Source organism: Xylocopa sonorina, chromosome 9, assembly GCF_050948175.1.
Source record: "Xylocopa sonorina isolate GNS202 chromosome 9, iyXylSono1_principal, whole genome shotgun sequence".
NCBI lineage: Eukaryota > Metazoa > Arthropoda > Insecta > Hymenoptera > Apidae > Xylocopa > Xylocopa sonorina.
In genome coordinates, this window is record NC_135201.1 from 11,914,677 (window position 1) to 11,935,323 (window position 20,647).

The 20,647-nt window shown below is 39.0% G+C and overlaps 3 protein-coding genes across 4 annotated transcripts; all 3 read left to right on the forward strand.

Moving 5' to 3' along the window:
* The first annotated feature begins 63 nt into the window (after positions 1–63).
* On the forward strand, positions 64–2,052 carry LOC143426706 (tumor protein p63-regulated gene 1-like protein). Of its 2 annotated transcripts, XM_076900303.1 has the most exons (6): positions 64–223; positions 507–711; positions 789–965; positions 1,077–1,184; positions 1,533–1,666; positions 1,738–2,052. In XM_076900303.1, exons 1-6 carry the CDS (start codon positions 118–120, stop codon positions 1,923–1,925), a joined length of 918 nt encoding a protein of 305 aa, XP_076756418.1. In that variant the 5' UTR covers positions 64–117; the 3' UTR covers positions 1,926–2,052. The 2 variants fall into 2 exon arrangements, with proteins under 2 accessions (XP_076756418.1, XP_076756419.1); XM_076900304.1 differs by lacking the exon at positions 1,077–1,184 and having other exon boundaries at positions 65–223.
* A 1,077-nt stretch (positions 2,053–3,129) lies between these two features.
* On the forward strand, positions 3,130–4,861 carry LOC143426713 (C1GALT1-specific chaperone 1). Its single transcript, XM_076900311.1, has 3 exons — positions 3,130–4,097; positions 4,172–4,473; positions 4,555–4,861. Exons 1-3 carry the CDS (start codon positions 3,236–3,238, stop codon positions 4,708–4,710), a joined length of 1,320 nt encoding a protein of 439 aa, XP_076756426.1. The 5' UTR covers positions 3,130–3,235; the 3' UTR covers positions 4,711–4,861.
* Positions 4,862–5,692: 831 nt separating this feature from the next.
* Positions 5,693–20,147, forward strand: Hml (hemolectin). Its single transcript, XM_076900271.1, is given in 34 exon segments — positions 5,693–5,769; positions 5,832–5,972; positions 6,032–6,159; positions 6,242–6,401; positions 6,478–6,605; positions 6,698–6,793; positions 6,863–7,186; positions 7,222–7,839; positions 7,920–8,207; positions 8,286–8,716; positions 8,790–9,051; positions 9,127–9,357; positions 9,435–9,660; positions 9,737–9,942; positions 10,041–10,400; positions 10,478–10,816; positions 10,917–11,255; positions 11,319–11,896; positions 11,977–12,226; positions 12,301–12,423; positions 12,507–12,786; positions 12,873–13,082; positions 13,188–13,573; positions 13,659–14,099; positions 14,196–14,391; positions 14,458–14,777; positions 14,891–15,029; positions 15,088–15,413; positions 15,491–15,906; positions 15,973–16,271; positions 16,331–16,976; positions 17,051–17,366; positions 17,448–19,382; positions 19,561–20,147. Coding segments are annotated over 34 exon segments (11,400 nt in total). The 3' UTR covers positions 19,746–20,147.
* Positions 20,148–20,647: the final 500 nt, after the last annotated feature.

A 20,647-nucleotide genomic window follows, 5' to 3' on the forward strand; every position in this document is an offset into this window, starting at 1 on the left:
AAGGGAATATCGGGTCGAATCTCTAGTTCCAGAGAATTATTCGAGTCGGACGAAAGGGTGAAGGAAAATCAGATTTCTTAATCGGAGAGGAATTTAGGAGAATCATAACCTAAAACGATGGACGAAACGTATCTCGACGAGGGTCCAGCGGGAAATTTTGAAACGACCACATTAGAAATCACTAAGGAACTTGATAACAATGAATTAAATAGTCAATCTGCCGGTGAGTTTTTTTCACCTGAGTAACGTCAGCTACCGATATCTTTATAAGATTAGGTTAAGAACGAAAAAAATGTATATCTCAATGTAATCGTAACATCTTAATGAAATTAGGGATTCAATTATTTAAGCCTTCGAATTGTAATAAAATAAGGATGTAAAAATTATTTATTTTTTCTTTGTTAATGTAAGTGTTATAAACTACCCTATTTCAAAAGTTTGAACTGCTTATTTTCATAAACTACTAAGTAAGATACGATAATTAACTCGACCGTAACTTTTACAAGGATCGGACACTGCGAAGAAGAACAAGGAGAATGCCAGCCACCTTCCGTCGTCGAGGGACGTGTCGAATATTCCTTTCAAGCATATAGATATCCATTCGTTTTTCGCAGATAGGAACGAAGTTGTAGCTAGAGCATTGAAAGACTGTCGTGAGTTCCTGATAAACGAAGACGAGAACAACATTGTTGGAAGCTGGCTTTTAACAGAGTAGAAAATTTAACACGTACACAAATGTTGTCAAATTATCATAAAATACCATAATTAATTTTAGCACATGTTTGCAGAATAAGTCTATGGGATGTTGAAAAAGAAAGACTGGTAATACTTACGGAGAATGCTATTTATACAATAAAATATGACTTTATCTCTTTAAAGATACTCGAGTACAATCGAATACCGCTATGGCAGATTGATACGCTAGTCTCTGGTGAACTGGTGTACCCACCTTCGTCTTTAGCACCGTAGGTATTATATCTTAAGCTTCTATATTGAAATATTGCAATCGAATTTTAGGTGAAATAGGAAAGTTGTAGACAGGATGTATTTGTTATATATTTACAAACAATTTTTAGACGATTAAGTGGATTGGCAGAAGGCGTGTCCTCAATAATACACTGTGCAGTTCGTCAAGAGTGGTCTTCTCTTGCCTCTTGTACAGGTTTTGCACAGTTTGAACCTAGGTATACAAAGATCTTACGTAGAGCAAAGACCTCTGTCAATTTAATAAGGAACTGCTTTGCACCTTGTTTTTATTCCTTTTTTGTTAACGATATTAATAACTGTAGCCCACTCCAAATAATTTCCCCTTCAATGGAATGCGATTTATATAACGATATTATCAATATAGTTTAGTTAGTATTTTTTAGTTATGCTTGTAGGCTGTTGATTTTAATGGAGAATATAATACTTATACATATTTTGCTATTTTATTTTAAGCACATAAATTTTTAGATATTAATGTGTGATGGTTGAAATGAAGTACTCATTTAATTAATACTCTTTGTACTAAATGAAAATGGACTTTTTAGGAAAAGACACATGTCTGGAATAAGACTGATGTGGAACAAGGGTAATCCACTGCCACTGACCAAGAAATGGAATCCTTTTGCGAAGAATATTCCATGGCTCACTTATGCTAGTCATCCACTGTTTTGGTACAAAGGTATTACAATTGCTTTACTTAAACAATTACACGTACAATCTATTCCCTGAAAATCATGCCATTGTCTATAGGATCAGAGGCAGAGAAAGCAAAGTTCGATGTGGAGGGTTTGCAGTCGTCTATCAAAGACCTTTTGCCATCAATGTGCAGCATAAAGAAAGGATTTATTATAATAGAAAACTATTTTGGTGTAGGTGCCTTGGTGCATAACAGAAATGGATTAGGTTTCTTTAAAATTCACGGCAAAGTCAGTTTCTAATTCTTCTAAGTTGGCTTTCTCTGGAAACTAGAATTTTCATTAAACTTCCCCAAAGATGTTTTGATTCTGAAAATACAAGCTTTTATCTAAAAATTTTATGATATTTATAACAAAATATCGGAAGTAGAGATACGAGTATTTGTTATCAAATACTCGTTACAGCTAACAATTTTACACTATATACAGTACATGGTATCACAAGATATTGGGGAAAGTGAAACTTTTTTCCACTGGGTGACTGTCTGCGATTGATAGGCCGATTCTGACATATTGCGAAGCAATTAACTGACTAAGGAATACACATAGTATTCATATTAGAGTTTACTCTGTAAATAATTTCGTAAAATGTTGAATGGAGCCATCGGATAGCTCCAGACCCAGCTGAGTATTTAATTTGAACATTATTGTCTTTAAGCACTGTCTTAATCATTAAGCACATCTTTATAAATTCTTTTATCGTCTATAACATGAATATTTTTACTGAGTACCTGGCTACCGGAAAGCTAGAATTAGATATTAAGTGTTAACATCACGTTAGGATAATTCGTAATAGTGAGAGAAAAAAGATATAATCCTTCTCTGTAACGTTAAATAAAGTTAATACTTTAACATTCGAATAATAATTTGTTAAAATTTTATTTTTATTTTTCTAAGGCTCATTTTGAAATCTGTGCACGAACGAATGTCGGTAGAATTGTAAATGTCTTTATTTTACCGATCAGAAATTTGTCATTTAAGTAAATTTATACCTACACAAGTAGAACCATATCTATACTATCGTATCGTTAATCATCTAAAATTATTTAGAACAAGGAATTATATGCATTTACTTACTATTTATCCGATAATTCTATCGGTGGTCCTATTAATTGGTTATGTTCAAGTGTGCAGATATATAAAGGCACCTGTTGACCTGATTGCACATGTATACATATGCTAATTACATTTTTTGACCTCGCTTAAAATTATATGAACAATAATGCAGAAAAAATTCATAAAGCGAAATTATTTATGAAATTTAAACGTGATGTAACTTCTTGTATCTTGGCGTGACTAATCGTTAACAGAGTAAGTGATTGAAATCAATTTAAATGCATGTCGCTTAGTAATTCTTTTCACTCAAACGTTTACAACGAATGCGTATTAAAATTTCACCTGTCTATTTTTTTCAGATATCCTTACGAAAATTTCAGCTCTAAAGCTTTTGATTGTGGCTGAGAAGATTTAATACAAACGAGCGCCTACGAATTTAACGAGGGTCAATCAATGTTATTAGATCATCAACTCATTACTTGCGAGGCACAAGCTCTATGATAGAAGTACATGTTTCGCTAAATCAATGTCAAAGTCGTAAGATGAACTTCTACTGTTTTAAGTCGCGTTCCGTGTTTCTAATCGGATTTGGATTCGGTTTTCTACTTGCATTATTTTTGCTGATCGTGCAACATTTATTTAACTGTACTTCGGCTTGCCAGAGACCCTCGTCGAACCATTTCCCTGCAAGTAGAACTGCTCTCCTAAAGTGGTTCACAACTGACGCAAGGACCGACGAGAAACCCACCTTTCAAACTTGGAAAGAATTCACAAATTTAACTTATGACGTTTGGTTGAAGAATAAAAAGTTGAGATTAAGCGACTTTAATATAGACGCCTATCTATATGGATCTGAAATTAAAAAGGAATCTGAAGCCAACTGGTTGAAGTCACATGTCCATATTACATGTGCTGTCTTCGTAAAGAGGATTAAATTGGCCAAAGCTATTCAGGATACTTGGGGGAAACATTGCAACAAGATATATTTTTTTGGCCAAGAGAAAAGCCCTAAACTGTCTATCGTGAATTTTGAGACAAAGCTAGCGTCTTCTTGGCAATTTTTGTGCGAAGCTTTCAACTATATTTGGAGGCATAACAAAGTCTTGGAGTGGCTTATTTTCGTGAAGGATGATACATTGGTGATTCCTGAGAATCTACGCTACATGGTTGCTCCGTTGAATCATACTCTGGATTATTATTTAGGTCATACAGTCATTCTGTGGGGCCAGCCGTACAATATTGCTGATGCAGGATATGTAATTAGTATGGGGACTCTAAAGAAGCTAATTAACAAGTTTGATAACTCTGAGAAATGTAGAACTGGTGGCAAGTACTGGAAGCAGGAAGATTATTATCTTGGTAAATCTTTTATCACATGCCGATAGGAGTAATCACTTCACCGCAAATAAAATGGCAGTCTCAATTATTTCCAGCCAAGCATCTGGCAGCTATGCAAATTTACCCTTCTGATACAAGAGATCAGTACTTTAGGGGTACGTTCCATGGTTACCCATTGCAATCTTTGCTATGGGGCGTTGTTAAGACTGGTGTCTATTGGACTCGTGCTGTGTACCCGATAAAAAACGAGTGTTGCTCGCTCGTGTCGGTTACATTTAATGTCGGAGAACCCGATAGAATGTACACGTGGAATTATTTATTGTATCACTTTCATGTCTTGAAGAGGGAAGCTATGTTTGGAAGCACAAAAGCGGCTGCACCTGAATTTGAACAAGATGTACGATCATAACTTCATTATATCAGTATCATGGTAAAAAGGAAAGGAAATATGAAGCTAATCGCGCATTACTGATTTCAGGTCTGGAAAACCGCATTGAAAGAAGAGTTCAATATTACCTATTCAAATAACATTTCCAGCGACGCTTATTACCAAATCTGGCATTCGAAATATTCCGAACCCGGGCAGTTTATTAGAAAGAATGATCACATCAAAGATACAGATTTCTCTGACTAAAATTTCATGGTATCATTTTTATACACTTTGAGAGGTAGATGCTATTGGACTGACAAGTCTTTGCTCAGCTATTTGAAAGCAATTACTGCATCTAAATACCTTAAAATAATTACTAGACAGTTAATATTTTAATAATTTTAAACGATTATATTGTTAACTGTGTTAGATAGTTTAGTTAAATTGTTACCGTTAATTACGCATTATTCATGAAAAATGAGATTTTTCAGGAAGTAATGTTAACAATATGAATTTGAATAACTTTTTTTTTTTATCAAGTTTTATAATTTATTAATAAGCTCTATTGAAACCATAAGTGTGGGGACAAGGGAATGACGTTGTTTGATAACCATTTCCCTTGTTATTTTATTATTGGCTTATCTGACCAATTAGGAGCTCATTAACGCTTCGAGTAACCCTGATAACAGAATCGCGGGTCCAATTTTGAGAGTATTTCAAGGGTACTGGAACAATATCTTTTCATCTTTTCCTTCTTGAATGATGTATTTTTTAATAGCAAAGCTGAGCAACTAATGTGTTCAGAAGGAATATGTTATTAGCTGCAAGCTAACTATCGCTGTACCTGATAATATTTATACTCATACCCTTTTCTCTGAAACATTAACGAATGTTTCTTGACGAAATGACATTTTCGCGCATTTTCACTCGATAATTAACGTGTAAATTATTCAATTCTATGACAATAAACGTGTAAGTTTTTCAGAAAGAACATTTTTTGATAGGTACAATATATTTATTTTTACAGTTTGACTCACACTAATTAATCCGTACTTCTTCGTCGAATTTACTTATCAAGCTAGTCTTTAGTTATCAGTTATCCGTTTCCTTTTAGTGGTGACTATATAAGAGAACGATCACATTAAGTCGCAGTATTTAAGGAGAAGTAGGCTTCTTACTGTAACATTCCCTGTTTCGTTTAATATTTCTTCTTAAATGAACATGATATAAAAATAAGTGCCTTAATATGATGTTATGGGCCGTGTTCTTCAACATTGCGATAATCGCAACGATTGTTAATTCGCAATCATATGGCTTAACGGAGTAAGTAATATTACTTTCTACATTTCATTAATGTTTCTAATATAAATTCATTAATTATTCAGTACCAACTTCGCATTGAACGGGCACCGAAATGCACCCTATGAAGGTGTGAAGGGCATAAAGGGAAGTAAAAGACCAGTGTTACCTACAAGGGTTTGCACAGAGAAACTTATCAATGGTATTATAAAATGCTCCATAAACAGGTAATTGATAAATTATATTTGTAATTACTTAGATATACTATATACTTAAAAAATTCCAGTGTCGAGTGCATCGCACATTGTAACCGCGATTATAAGTTCCCCAACGGATCACAAGAATTGGTTATAAAATGTGAGAATAAAAAATGGTATGTTGTTGGGGCAGACTGGTCTATTCCGGACTGTGAACGTAAGTTTCATTAAAAGTAGTCTAGCATTACTTATATTATATTATGCATGGTATAAATACGTTAATTCGCTTATGCTTTCAGCAATTTGTAAGCCGGACTGTTTAAATAATGGGATATGCGTCGCACCTCATCACTGCAACTGTCCTGAAAAATTCACTGGACCGCAATGTCAGTTTGAGAACAAACCGTGCCTGAATTACTCCACGGAAGTGCTTAATGCCCACAGTGCTTGCAATTCAGAGTATGCTTTCGCTATGTAATTCTTCGCTGTCCGAAACATTTTACGTGAAATATTTAGTTTTGTATATTCGCTCTAGGTCGTGCACTATATCCTGTGAAAAAAATTTCACGTTTCCGGATGGTACCGCTATCACAAATCTGATTTGCAAGAATGGAAACTGGGTACCTACCAGGCAAGATTGGGTCTCCATACCTGACTGTAAACGTATGCCTCGAATTCCAGATTTAAAGTTTATTAATCAAATTTTTATTACACTTGTAGCGCATGAACTACCTATATTTTATTATTTCTTGCAGCCGTATGTAATCCACCGTGCGAGAATGGTGGCAAATGTCTCCCATTAAATAAATGTGAATGTCCACGAGCGTATAAAGGTCCTCAGTGTCAATATTGTAAGTATAACTTTTTCATTTTGATAAGGTAAAATTAGTTAAATTTATTACTGATTTATCCTAATGTAGCTGCTGATACTTGCAATGGAAAAAATATGGAATTTAACGGACGTGTGCACTGCCAACTCGTTAACGATATTTACTCCTGCACCATCTACTGTCCTGATGGAACAGAATTCGAGTTTCCACCAGCTCCCACGTATATTTGCGATTACGAAACTGGTAGTTTCAATCCTCGGCCTATTCCCCAATGTAATTACATTTCATACATACATGATATGAAAGAAACTAATCGTACTAGCTCAAATATGGTAAGTAGTTCAGATAAATGCCTTGAAATTCGATATACCAACACTTGTCCGATAAGCTCTTGTGGCTCTCTTTTAATTAAGTGTTAATAGTCGATATTACACTATTGAGGGAACAAGATAAAAGGGTTCTATTAAAATTATATTTTATGTAATGTTAGGTAATAGTAAATCCATCGGAAAACATGATACTCGTTGAGGAGAAAAAACCAGTCCCGAAAACTTGTTTCACTTGGGGTGGAAAGCACTATAAAACTTTCGACGACAACGTCTTCAGTTTCGCCAGTCAGTGCCCCTACATTTTAGTCCAGGAGGCGCAGAACAGGTTGTTCACAATAACAGTGGAGAACAGCCCGACTTGCAAGGTGTTCGACTGTTTCAGAATCATTAAGATCTTCATCCAGAACAAGGAGTATATACTGCTGCAAAACCGAAAAGGTGTCCCAGAGTTTAGAACCCCCGGGAAGTTGCTTCCAATCCCAGCACAATTGTCCGCATTGAGAGTCCACTCGTCTGCACATTTTATCGTGATGCATTTGGACTCTGTGGGGCTTAAGTTGAAATGGGATGGAAAGCTCTTGATACAGGTGGAAGCTCTTGAAAGTATGTGGAACAGGACAGTCGGTCTATGTGGAAGCATGAACGGCAACGCAAACGATGACATGATGAGTAAGAATGGGGATTATACCAGGAGCCTCACAATGTTCGCGACTTCTTGGCAAACGGGAAATATCGGAGGTATCGTTTAGTTCTGTCACAGTGTAAAGAATAGACTTGTTTAGCTACCGATATTTAATTTCTGGTTGATTTTTTTTTAGAAACTTGCGTTGACAATCCGAAGACTAGTAGCAACTGCGATTCTGATCCGTCAGTCACCAGAGATGCCATCCAATTCTGTTCAAAATTGCTTTCCGATAGTAGATTCCAGGCTTGTTCCAACACAATTGGTATTTCCCAACTACAGAAAACCTGCTTGGAGGACTACTGTTCTTGTATAGATTACGATAGAAGAACATGTGCGTGTGACACCATGGATGTTTACGTCCGACAATGTGCTCATAAAAAGGTCACGTCTTTAGCCGGTTGGAGGAATAACGACACTTGTCGTAAGTGACAGTCTTCATAAGTTACTGTAAAAACTGTTTTACATAGCGGGCATTTCTAACTTTTCCATGGTGCTACAGCTATAGTGTGCAATGGCGGAAGAGTATACATGTCATGCGGTCCTCGAGTAGAGCCATCTTGCTGGACAGAAGTAGAGAAGGAAATAGATAGAGAGCATTGCGAGGAGGGTTGTTTCTGTCCAGAAGGAACCGTGTCTCATGGAGGAAGATGCATTCATCCTGACGAATGCCCTTGCAGGCTACGTGGACATTTGTTTCAACCTGGAAAGACTGTTCAAATGAATTGCAACAGTTGCAAGTGCTCGGCTGGAAAATGGATATGTACCGAGGCAAAGTGCGGTGCCAGATGTGCCGCGATTGGTGATCCCCACTACGTTACCTTCGATGGCAAACATTACGACTTCATGGGCAAATGCAAATACTATTTAATGAAAGGCGATGACTATAGTATCGAAGGCGAAAACGTTCCTTGTCCTGGCGCGATATCAGAGGTCTGTTGATGCACGTTCCGTTTGCATTAAAAAAGTTAGTTCCATCGTCTGGAAATTATAATTTTGCTTGCAGGAAATGGGACTTGTTCCTACTGACGCACCATCTTGTACGAAGACGGTTACGATCAATTACAAGGGTGATTCTCTGAAACTTAAGCAACACAGACAAGTACTGATCAACGGAAACGATTTAACAACGTTCCCTAGAATTGTTAATGGAATTAGAATACGTATTGCAAGCAGTATATTCTTGATCGTTCATTTGCCAAATGGATTGAATATATGGTGGGACGGAGTCTCCCGTGTTTATATAAACGCTCCTTCTGAATTCCGCGGTTAGATATCTTTTATATTTTTTAGTTTCATTCTTATATACAAAGCTAATCGTTAATCCTCTATGTGATTATTAGGCAAAACTAAGGGTTTGTGTGGTACATTTTCGGACAATCAAAAGGATGACTTCGTCACACCAGATGGTGACATCGAAACTATGGCAGTATCCTTTGCTAACAAATGGAAATCCGACGAGTTTTGTCCCGATGTGCCCGAAAGGGAATCAGATCATCCTTGTGATCTTGATCCAGAGAAACGAGAGGACGCAAAACAATATTGTTCCTATTTGTTAAATAGCACCTTTGCTGGTAAATTATCTATACTTAATTCAACCCAATCTCCTAATTTTTCTATTAATTATTCTATTTAATAATCGTTTTTATAGACTGTCACTGGTACGTGGATCCAGATATATTTTACAAAAATTGCTTGTTCGATATGTGCTCCTGCAAAGTTGAAGTTGAGTCCTGTCTTTGTCCGGTGTTGGCTGCGTATGCGAAAGACTGTGCAGCTGCTGGAATAAAGCTTTTCTGGCAAGAGGATGTGAACAAGTGTATGGTCCACTGTCCTGAGAATCAAGTCTACCAGATTTGTGGGAACAGTTGCACCAGGTAGCTTAACGCGCGGAATCGATTAAACCTTTATAACAGTGAGACGCTCGTGATAAATTATCTCGCATATTTTTAGATCCTGTGGAGATATAACTTCCTATCCAGATTGTAAGGAGGAATGCATAGAGGGATGCAATTGTCCAGAAGGTGAAGCATTGAATAAACACGGGGAATGCATTCCGATAGGGCAATGTCCGTGCATTTATGGTGATATAGAGTTCAATGCTGGATATAAGGAAATCAGACCTGGGAATAAGGCTTCAGAACTCTGCACGTGTGCAGGTTTCGTATTTCACGAATCTAAATAAAGCTTAACCAAAGCGATAGTAGTTACGAATTGTATTCTATCATACGTAGTTTCATTGATTACACTTAAATAGGAGGAGTTTGGAACTGTCGTGAGGCCACACAGAATGAAATCGAGAAATACCCTGCGACTAGTAATCTTAGTTCGTGCGCTGCAAATGACCACCAGGAAGTAACAGACTGTGTGCCGCTAGAGCCCAGAACTTGTCGCAATATGCACAAACCAGTCCAAGAACCTGCCATCTGCAAATCTGGCTGCGTCTGCATGCCTGGTTACATTTTGGACGAACCAAAAGGTAAATGTATTAAAGAGGAGTCCTGTCCGTGTCGTCACGGAGGCCAGAGTTACGAAGAAATGTCTGTAATACAAAACGAATGCAATACTTGCGAATGCACTAATGGAGCGTGGAAGTGCACCGATAGAATATGCGCAGGTAACATTCCGAGCAACTATTTATTTTAGAAAAAATCGTTAAACTGTACTAATCTCTCCAAATATCTGTACCATTAGGAGTCTGCTCTGCCTGGGGAGACTCTCACTACAAGACATTCGATGGAAAATTGTACGATTTCCAAGGACTGTGTGATTACATTCTGGCGAAGGGTTCTTTGAGCCCGCAAGACTCCTTTGAGGTGTCTGTGCAGAACGTGCCTTGTGGAACAACTGGAGTAGCTTGCTCTAAATCGATCATTCTTACTATTGGGAGTAACGAGAGCCCAGAAACGATTGTCTTAACCAGAGGGAAAGAATTGCCCGTGAATAATTTTAAGAGACTCGCAATGAGGACAGCCGGGTTATTTGTGTTCGTTGACGTGCCAGACATGGGACTGACTCTACAGTGGGACAAAGGTTTTTAATTTATCTTTATGCATAGATTCTCAGACTTTATGCACAGTTTATCTGTGTGCCTCTCTAAAGACTTTCCTTGACAATTTATTATCCCGAACAGGCACCAGAGTGTATATAAGATTAGAACCCAAATGGAAGGGCCGTACAAAAGGACTCTGCGGCGATTACAATGATAATAGCGTGGACGACTTCAAAACGCCTTCAGGAGGTATCTCCGAAGCATCTGCCAATTTGTTTGGAGATTCTTGGAAGAAGAACGAGTACTGCCCTGAGCCTAAAGATGTTAGAGATCCTTGTGAACAGCATCCAGAAAGGAATTTGTGGGCTGTACAAAAGTGTGGAATTTTAAAATCACCGATCTTCCAGCCCTGTCATTCTGAAGTTGAAGTGGAGAGCTATCTGCACAATTGCATTTTCGATACTTGCGGTTGTGACACAGGTAAAATCATACCGATTTATAAAATCAATTAAAGGTTGCGATTTCATGGTGTTGATATTCCAGGAGGAGATTGCGAATGCCTCTGCACTGCTCTGGCAGCGTATGCTCAAGAGTGTAATGCCAAGGGAGTTATCATAAGGTGGCGTAGCCAAGAGCTCTGCCCTATACAGTGCGACGAAGGACACTGCCCGTACTCTGCTTGTATCTCAACTTGCAGTCGAGAAACTTGCGATAATCTGATGACTCTGAACGATAAGTACTACCACCTATGCAATCAGGATACTTGCGTCGAGGGTTGTTCCTTCGAAACTTGCCCTCAGGGCCAAGTGTACAGTAATGACAGTTACACAGAGTGTGTCCCGAAAGAGGATTGCAAGAAACAATGCATTACAATCGACGGATTAGACTACGGTGAGGGTGACATCGTGAGAAAGGACGGGTGCCAAACATGTTATTGCAGTCGTGGAAAAGTGTTGTGTATGGGAGAACCTTGTACGAGTTCCACAGCTACAATTAGTACGATGCAAAGTGAACAGCCAGAAAACTGTACGAATGGCTGGACTAGCTGGATAAATAGTGATTCGCCACTCGAAGGAAAGAAATTTGACGACGTAGAACCCTTGCCCTCATATTTCACTTTGGTAACACTTTACTCGTCTTACTATTAATTACATAAATATTTTATTTGCTATTTTTTACATCATTATATAATTTTTTATAGCTAAACACCAAAGGATCTGCCGCGTGCGACAAGAACTATATGATCGATATACAATGTAGATCGGTAGTTGGCCATCGATCACCCGAAGAAACTGGTTTAGACGTAGAGTGCACTTTGGAAAGTGGTCTTTACTGTCGGTCTCAGCCTGATTTGCCTTGCATCGATTTCGAAATCAGTGTCTTGTGCCAGTGTCCGTCGAGTACTACGGAAACACCAAGTTTCGATACCACCACGATTTCAACGGTTCCTAGTACGATATTTTTCAATGTCTTTTTAATATTTTATTGCTGTCTCTGGTACCATAGAATAATTCTGTTTTTTCAGAAAAATGCAAAGAGAATGAAATTTGGTATGAGTGTGCTACCGACTGCGATAGAGCTTGCAATTACTATAGAAATACTCTGATAATAGAAAGCAAATGTAATGAAACTTCGAGTTGCATACCAGGTAGAGTGTCTTCGTTATATTTGAAAGCAAAAGTATATTTTTTATTCTCTGTATTACTTATATTCGATTATTTGCAAAATTAGGATGCGTCTCGAGAGATGAGCCGCAATGCTCTCCGGGCAAATTCTGGAGGGATGCGAGGACTTGCGTGGATGAGGCAAGCTGCACTTGCAGGTCTCATGATGGACACGCAGTTATTCCTGGTGATATTTTCAAAGAATCAGATTGCGAGATTTGCCAATGCATTAATAATTACTATACTTGCGATCGATCTTTATGTACCACTGCAATAAAAAATGTGACCACTGCTACATCGTCTACGGAACTATTTACGGAATCTTCTATTTTCGAAACTTCTACCCCGTGAGTAGATATATTAATCTTGGATTTATTACGATACATTGGCAGTTATTTACGATGAGAGTAATAATATTTTTTTTATATCAAAGGCTTGCGGTTTCTACAGTTGTGATACCAAGCACTGTTAGTCCACCAGCTTATTGTGCTAGCAACAAATTTGTTCCCCTGATCGAGTACTTAAACGACCAGGTTACTTTCAATGCCAGCAGCAGCAAAGGTCCCGCATACCAGCCAGAACACGCAGCAATGAATGGGGATACTGATTTTTGGGAACCTGAATACGCGGCCACTGGTCATTGGTAATTTCAATTACAATCACTGAAACACATATATACAGTGTGTGAAATCTGCTAAGATTTGTTTCTTCTATTAAGAGTGATATATATTTCTCTGATCATTTTTAGGCTGGATATAAAGTTTCAGAAGCCAGAACCTATTTACGGTATCTTGATACGGGGAAGCCCGTTAGAAAATAAATTCGTGACCAGTTACAAAGTGCTATTTTCGGAGAACGGGCACGCTTTTTCCTACATCCTGGATGATAATAAAGAGCCACGTGTATTCAGAGGGCCTGTGGACGAGTACAAAGCTGTTCAACAGATATTCTACGAGCCCATTGAAGCAAGGATAGTTCGAATCAATCCGTTGACTTGGCACAATGGCATAGCTGTGCAAGTAGAGCTGCTTGGCTGTTCGGATATCGAAAGTACAACAGTAACCACAGTTCCATCAATGACAGAAACTGTGTTCATGACAACCGAACTTACAGGAAAGTACACCACAACACCAGGTGATTAAGTTCAAATGAAAGCAAACTGTATTCTGAACTTTATGAAATTTTCATTGTTTCTTTAATTTCCTTTATACTTTTTTAGATTGTGACAAGCCCATGGGACTAGACAACGACCTAATCCGGCCCAACCAAGTTTCAGCGTCCTCCTCTTCTACTGATTTATTACCGAACTTGAAATTATCGTCCGCAGGTGTTTGGCACCCTCTTCTAAACAATCCACATCAATTCGTTAAGCTCGACTTTCTCGAGCCGCGTAAAATAACAGGAATTGTCACTAAAGGTGGCGAAGGCACCTGGACGACGGTCTACAAAGTGTTTTATAGTAATGATGACTCTCAATGGAACCCAATTACGGATGAGAATGGTTCCGAGAAAGAATTCTTGGGTAATTTTGATTCTAACACTGCTAAGAAGAACTATTTCGACAGACCATTGAACGCGAGATACCTGAAAGTGCAACCTGTCAAGTGGCATGAACAGATAGGCCTCAAACTCGAGGTTCTTGGCTGTCCCTTGCCTTATCGTGAGTATAGTAGTAATAGTATGATACTCGAATATTAAAATGTATAATTATTCATTTTCTGCACTAACGGTGTTAAAATTGATTTATAATTTATAGCACCGTGGCCTGAAACAACACCTCTAGAAACAGTAACAATATTAACAACTGCAGAAATGCGGATTGTAGAGTGTAACGTGTGCAATGGAGTGAAGATCGGTGACACAGAGAAATGTAAATGCTCAGATCTCCTTTGGTGGAATGGAGACTCGTGTGTTAATTGGCAGGAATGCCCTTGCGTAGTTGACCATATATCGTAAGCACCACATTACTTAGACACGTTGTATTTCGTTTATGTACATTTAATTGTCATCAAATTTAGGTATAATGTGAGTGCGATGTACATAAGCAAAGATTGCCAGGAGTGCATGTGCACCATGGGTGGTATACCTCATTGCGAACCCATGAAGTGTAGAGAGCCTTGTACAAAGCCGGAAATGAGGCCAGTGGTCAATGAACTATGCAACTGTGTATGCAAACCTTGTCCGATTGGCACACGTCGCTGTCCGACCAATGATGTTTGTATTGACGAAGATTTATGGTGCAATGGCATCCAGGATTGTCCAGATGATGAAATACTTTGCCCAGTAACAGAATCTACTACAGTGAAGATCGAGAGCTCAACATTTACATCAACTTCAGGTACTTAAGAATTAATTACACCTTTTGAACGACAGTATATATTTTATATAAATTCATATTTTCTTTAACCACTCAGTGTGTATGCTGTTTGAAAGTGCTATGTATTATTTCAGTTACTCCAGTCATATGCCCGAAGCCAGTGTGTCCGCCACTATATGAACTAAAAGTATCCAGGTCCCAACACTATAAAACTCATACAAAAAGTGGAGTAAAATCTTTGTTTAGGTATTCACTCGCACAGGAAGGAAAAAGGTATTATCGTATGATTTTTTTTTAATGTTCCGTTTTTGCAACGACTATCGCAAAGTAGTTGTTATCGGAAATTAATGTATCATTTCACGTCAAACTACTCTAGTGAAACAAGATGCGAAGAGTTCACCTGTGTACCAACAAATACCACTGAGGTGTGCCCAAACATATCGTGTCCGCCAGATTACACTATAGTCTACGAGAAAATGAGTATGCACAGACTTCAGAGGTGTCCTGTGTACACATGTAAGCCTCCGCCACCAGAGCAAGTCGTTTGCAATGTGACAGGAAGAACGTTCAATACTTTCGACAAGTTGGAGTACAAGTATGACATTTGCAATCACATTTTAGCCAGAGAGATGTTCTCCAACAAGTGGTACATTACATGTGAGTCCTGCACGGTACAAAAATTGTAGTAGTTAGGTTTTGATGAAGTTATTTTAATCGTGAATATTATTTTCTAGTGAAAAAGCAATGTAATTCACATACTGGACAATGTATGAAAATCTTAGTGGTATTTGTCGACGATAATGTTGTTGTTCTATACCCAGACATGCACATGGACATCAACAAATACAGTTTCACACCGAAACAGATAGCTAGAATCGATAACAGCCTTTCCCCCCTTGAAATATCCATTGTAGGAGACAATACATACTTGTTCTCGAAGTATTATAAATTCTGGGTGATTTGGGACGCCAATTCGAACGTGAAAATCGGTATTCCCGCTGAATTATTTGGTCAAGTGAATGGTCTGTGCGGATATTTTGACGGATACGCGGCGAACGACAGACAATTGTTTGATGGAAGTCAGGCTCGAAGCACAGTAGAATTTGGTGACGGCTGGATTGTAGAAGGAGCTCCAAAATGTGATTCACAGGTTCGACGTCGTCCATCTGGAACATCTCGAATATTGAAAGGATGCTAAATTTATACAATTTTCTAGGTCTGTCCGCATGATCTACAAATAAAGAGTCAGAAGATCTGCGATAGCGTAAAAGAACCGCCTTTGGCACCGTGTTCCAACGTTATGAATGTAGAAAAATTCGTGTCCAGCTGTTTAGGCAGCGCATGCAACTGTTTACAAAGCAACCAGACGTACGACGATTGCCGATGCCGTTTGCTGACCAGTTTCGTCACCGAATGCCAAGCTAGCAACTTAAAAATCGACCTGTCCACTTGGAGAAACATTCACGATTGTCCAGACGCTTGCCCGCCGCCCCTTGTCCACAAAGATTGTTTCAGGTACTTCGATATCGATTAATAATATAGCACCATGAACTGTACGAGTGATTTCGTTATAGGAACAAGTGTGAAACCAATTGCGTTAATCTACGGGAGAAAGATGCTTGTCCAGTGATGCCGGGGGTCTGTTTTTCTGGTTGCTTCTGCCCTGAGGGAACGATCCGTAACGGGGATACATGTGTACCAGCCCCAAACTGCCAAGATTGCAAATGTAAATTATTTGGAAACATCAGACTCGTCACTTTCGACAGAGAGAACATCAAATTCGACGGAAACTGCACGTACGTTCTCTCGAGAGACACTATCGACGATTGGAATGGAAACAAAGAGCATACGTATCAGGTCTTGGTTGTGCCGAGTGGAGTATGCAGCAGTGACAATTATATCGAAGCAATTATAGTTCATTACAAGGGGCATGTGGTTAAGATCAAGAAGGGCGTACCTACTCAGGTGTTCGAAGTGGAAGTGGATGGCTCGAGTGTGCTCGAGTTAACCTATAATACACCCTGGTTGATCGTAGAACAGACACCCACGAAGAAATTACAGTTACTGATACCTCCTATACAGTTAGGTATCATCAGTTATCAGCCGAATTTTACGTTCACTTTGACTGTGCCTTCACATATATTCGGAGGAGCCATGGAAGGTTTATGCGGAAATTGCAATAAAGAGCGTGACGATGACATGATGCAGAAAAATGGAAAAGTATAATCCTCATAATATAATTAGGGTACGAAAAGAAAACGGCAATAATAACAATAATTTATTGTTGATCACAGATCACGAACGACATGCAGCAGTTTGGCTCAAGTTGGGTGGTCAACGTAGATAACAATACTTGTCAAACCAACAAAACCATAAGCATACTGCCACCGCCGGATCAGGATCCATGCATGCGTTTATTAGATCCAAAGAGTTTTGGCATCTGTCACGGTCTTGTTGATCCAACGCCATATTTGACGATTTGTCAAGATAGTACGTGCAAAGGAAACGACTACTGCAGCAGCTTCGAAGCATATTCGAGAGAATGCCAGCAAATGGGAGTCTGTTTGACCTGGAGAACAAGCGAAATGTGTCCTTACTCTTGTCCTCCAGGTAAGCGTTTAGTATTTTAATTATTCAAATCTCAATTTTTACCTAAACTGTATGAGGCTATTTCCTTCTATTTTCTTTCAGATTTAGTATACGAACCTTGCGGATCTCCTTGCAAGCAGACCTGCGACACTGTCGATGAAATGGACGATCCCAAATGTACGAGTAGCTACGAAGAAGGTTGTTTCTGTCCTCGTAACTTCGTTTTCCACAATGACACCTGCATACCAAGAGAGGACTGCGAGTTGTGCGATGAACAAGGGCACGTCAGCGGTGACATATGGTCCCCAGATGTTTGCACCACGTGTTCCTGTAATAAAAAAGTTATTAGTTGCGAGAAAAGAGTGTGTCCATCTGTGGAAACTATTTGCGAAGAGAATATGACGCCTCTGGCTGTTGATGGAACTGAGAAAGACTGCTGCACGAAATACATTTGCATTCCAAAGACGGTGACTACTGTGGCAACTTGTACAGAGGAACCTCAGTTACCTGATTGTGGCTATGGACAAATCGCAAAAGTATCTGTAGGTTCGGATGGATGTAAGAGGTTCATCTGCGAATGCGTACCACCGTCACAATGTCCTATTCTCGACGAGAAGACTGACGAGTTACTGTCTAAGCCTGGTTTCGTACTGATGGTTAACAATTCTGGTTGCTGTCCACGGTACACGTACGTCTGCGTTCCTGAAAAGTGCCCATCGACACCGTCTTGCCCGGAGTATTACAAACTACAGACCAAAGTGCAAGAGAACTCTTGTTGCGAAACTTACGAATGCGTTCCACCAACAGATTTATGTCTGTATAACATCAAATCAGACAACGGAACTGAATTAACGAAGGCAAAGAAACTTGGGGAAAAGTGGATGGATGGAAAATGCACTTCGTGCATCTGCGAATACTCTGGGACTGATCTCAAGTCGAAATGCACTACAACAAAGTGTGTCAGAGCTACGAATCATCAAGATATATCTGACTTCGTTCTGAAAGAGGTACTTCTGAAGGACGAGTGCTGTCCCATCATCGAAAGAACAGCTTGCAAAGAAAAAGAGAAAGTATACAACGTTGGTGAAATCTGGCAACCGGATCCCGAAGATAGTTGCAAGTCAATGCTTTGCGTTAAGGTTGAGAATGGTATTCAGAAACGGACACAGGTACAAGAATGCGTTACTCTTTGCGATTCAGGCTTCATGTATCAGCCGACGAGCAACAGAAGCGTCAACTGCTGCGGACGATGCGTTCAGGTGGCCTGTGTGATTGGCAATGAAGTGAAGAAAGTGGGAGAAGAATGGTTCTCGTCTGACTTCTGCACGAAATATACTTGCGAGTCCAATAACGGAAGCATCTACGTAAAATCTTCCGTTGAAAGTTGTGAAGAGATAGCTGGTTCCTGGGAGGAGACCGAGTTTGAGATACAGAAAGAGATCGTTTCAGGTCAATGTTGTCCGCGGTTCACTAAGATCGGATGTCGTTTCAACGGTACCGTGTACCGACGTGGAGAAAAATGGAAGTCTCCGACTGACATGTGTACCACAGAGGTCTGCGTATTGGAGGCTAACATAGTGAAGTATAAGGAAGTCGAGGTTTGCAATAAAAACTGTACTCCTGGATGGACATATGTAGAGAAGGAAGGTGAATGTTGCGGAGAATGCCAGGAAACACACTGCGTAGTTGATGATACGTTGTACGAGCCTGGCGCAGTTTGGTTGTCCGCTGACAATTGTACTACCTTCGCTTGTGTAAAACGGGGAGACCAGCTAGCCATTAGCAGCAGTTACGAAGTCTGCCCCGATATAACCAATTGCCCGGCCGATTCGATTTATAAGCGGAATTGCTGCCTAATGTGTAAACCGCCTTCAGATAATCTTACAACTTGTGACGTCCAGGTCCTGAAACCGCAAGATACCATTGAAATGTTCAGCGTGCAATACGGGGCTTATGGCCTGTGCAAAAATTTGGAACCTATCGACGGTGTTAGAGAATGCCGTGGCAACTGTTTGTCGCGCACTTATTTTGACAATGGTGAGTAGAAAAGGACTTGGATCGAATAATAGATCCACTGTGCAGAGATAAGAAGTTGACGAGTTTATCCTATTTGCGATACAGCGTTAACTTTTCAGCTATGCACAGGGTATTCGTGATTAGGTAACGAGGGGAGATGGAATTACTAATAGAAATGTTTTTGCTCTTTAAATTGCAGGAAAATGGGACCAAGTCGCCGATTGTAAATGTTGTCAACCAACAGACTATACACACTTAACTGTTGAATTAATTTGTGAAAATTACGAAACAATATCGAAAGAAATCATCGTTCCTGCTTCCTGTACATGTTCTGCCTGCGCTTCTAGTAAAGGTGTTTACGTAAAAAGTGGTGTGAGAGGTTGAACAGCGAACAACACGAGGTAATCGGATCGATGCAGGGATATAATGTAAGAAAATGAAGCCGAAATTCTTGAAAATAAAGTCAAGAGTACAAAAATATTATTCGCTGTTTTTATTCGTCGACGTGTATGTACACACCTATTGTTTTAATAGTCCGCACATTGGCAATCTTATTGCTAAAATTCATACTTCCGGAGCCACACTAAGTACAGTACACACTAATTCAGTCTTTCTTAATAAGACATGCGAGTTTGATTTTTTTTTTTTTTTTTATTTGTACTCGTAGATTCGGATGCTGAAAACAGATAAAGATTTCTCCTTTCTTTCGTTTTTACAAAAAGTATGTTGGACCAAAGGATCGATTTTCAAATACCAAGTTCAACCGGTAAAGGTAAATTAAGAATCACAGTTCCTTCTCCTCTACTCTGGCATCGAAAATCATCGCAAATCAAATAAGTTACAAGCGCAATGTGAACATTCCCAATGCCAATTCCTTCGTGCTATTTCCCTTCTCTCTCTCTCTCTCTCTCTCTCTCTCTCTCTCTCTCTCTCTCTCTCTCTCTCTCTCTCGCTTTAACCATTCGATTCAACAGAAATATACAAAGAAAAAAGAAGTTAGACTTATACATATACATACAAGTTTTTGACTAGTCTCCAAAAAGCCTGAGCTATCGAATTAATGTGCAAGTAAACGCAGGAACGCAAATGATTCATCGTTAACAAACGAATAACGTCGTGCCGAGAAGAGTACAAAAATTAAAAAGCTACAGATTACGTTTTTTATCAATCATAACGTACTCGAGATTACAAACACTAGAATATCTCTCAGTAACAAAACGTCATTAATCCTTTCTCTTACATATATATGTATATATATATATAATAACATTTTATCTTTTCTTCAA

Coding starts and splice junctions, on each gene's coding strand:
- LOC143426713 (XM_076900311.1), top strand. CDS start 3,236: ATGATAGAAGTACATGTTTCGCTAAATCAATGTCAAAGTCGTAAGATG. Junction 4,098..4,171: donor GCAGGAAGATTATTATCTTG/GTAAATCTTTTA, acceptor AATTATTTCCAG/CCAAGCATCTGGCAGCTATG. Junction 4,474..4,554: donor CACCTGAATTTGAACAAGAT/GTACGATCATAA, acceptor TACTGATTTCAG/GTCTGGAAAACCGCATTGAA.
- LOC143426706 (XM_076900303.1), top strand. CDS start 118: ATGGACGAAACGTATCTCGACGAGGGTCCAGCGGGAAATTTTGAAACG. Junction 1,185..1,532: donor TTTGCACAGTTTGAACCTAG/GTATACAAAGAT, acceptor TGGACTTTTTAG/GAAAAGACACATGTCTGGAA. Junction 1,667..1,737: donor TCCACTGTTTTGGTACAAAG/GTATTACAATTG, acceptor CATTGTCTATAG/GATCAGAGGCAGAGAAAGCA.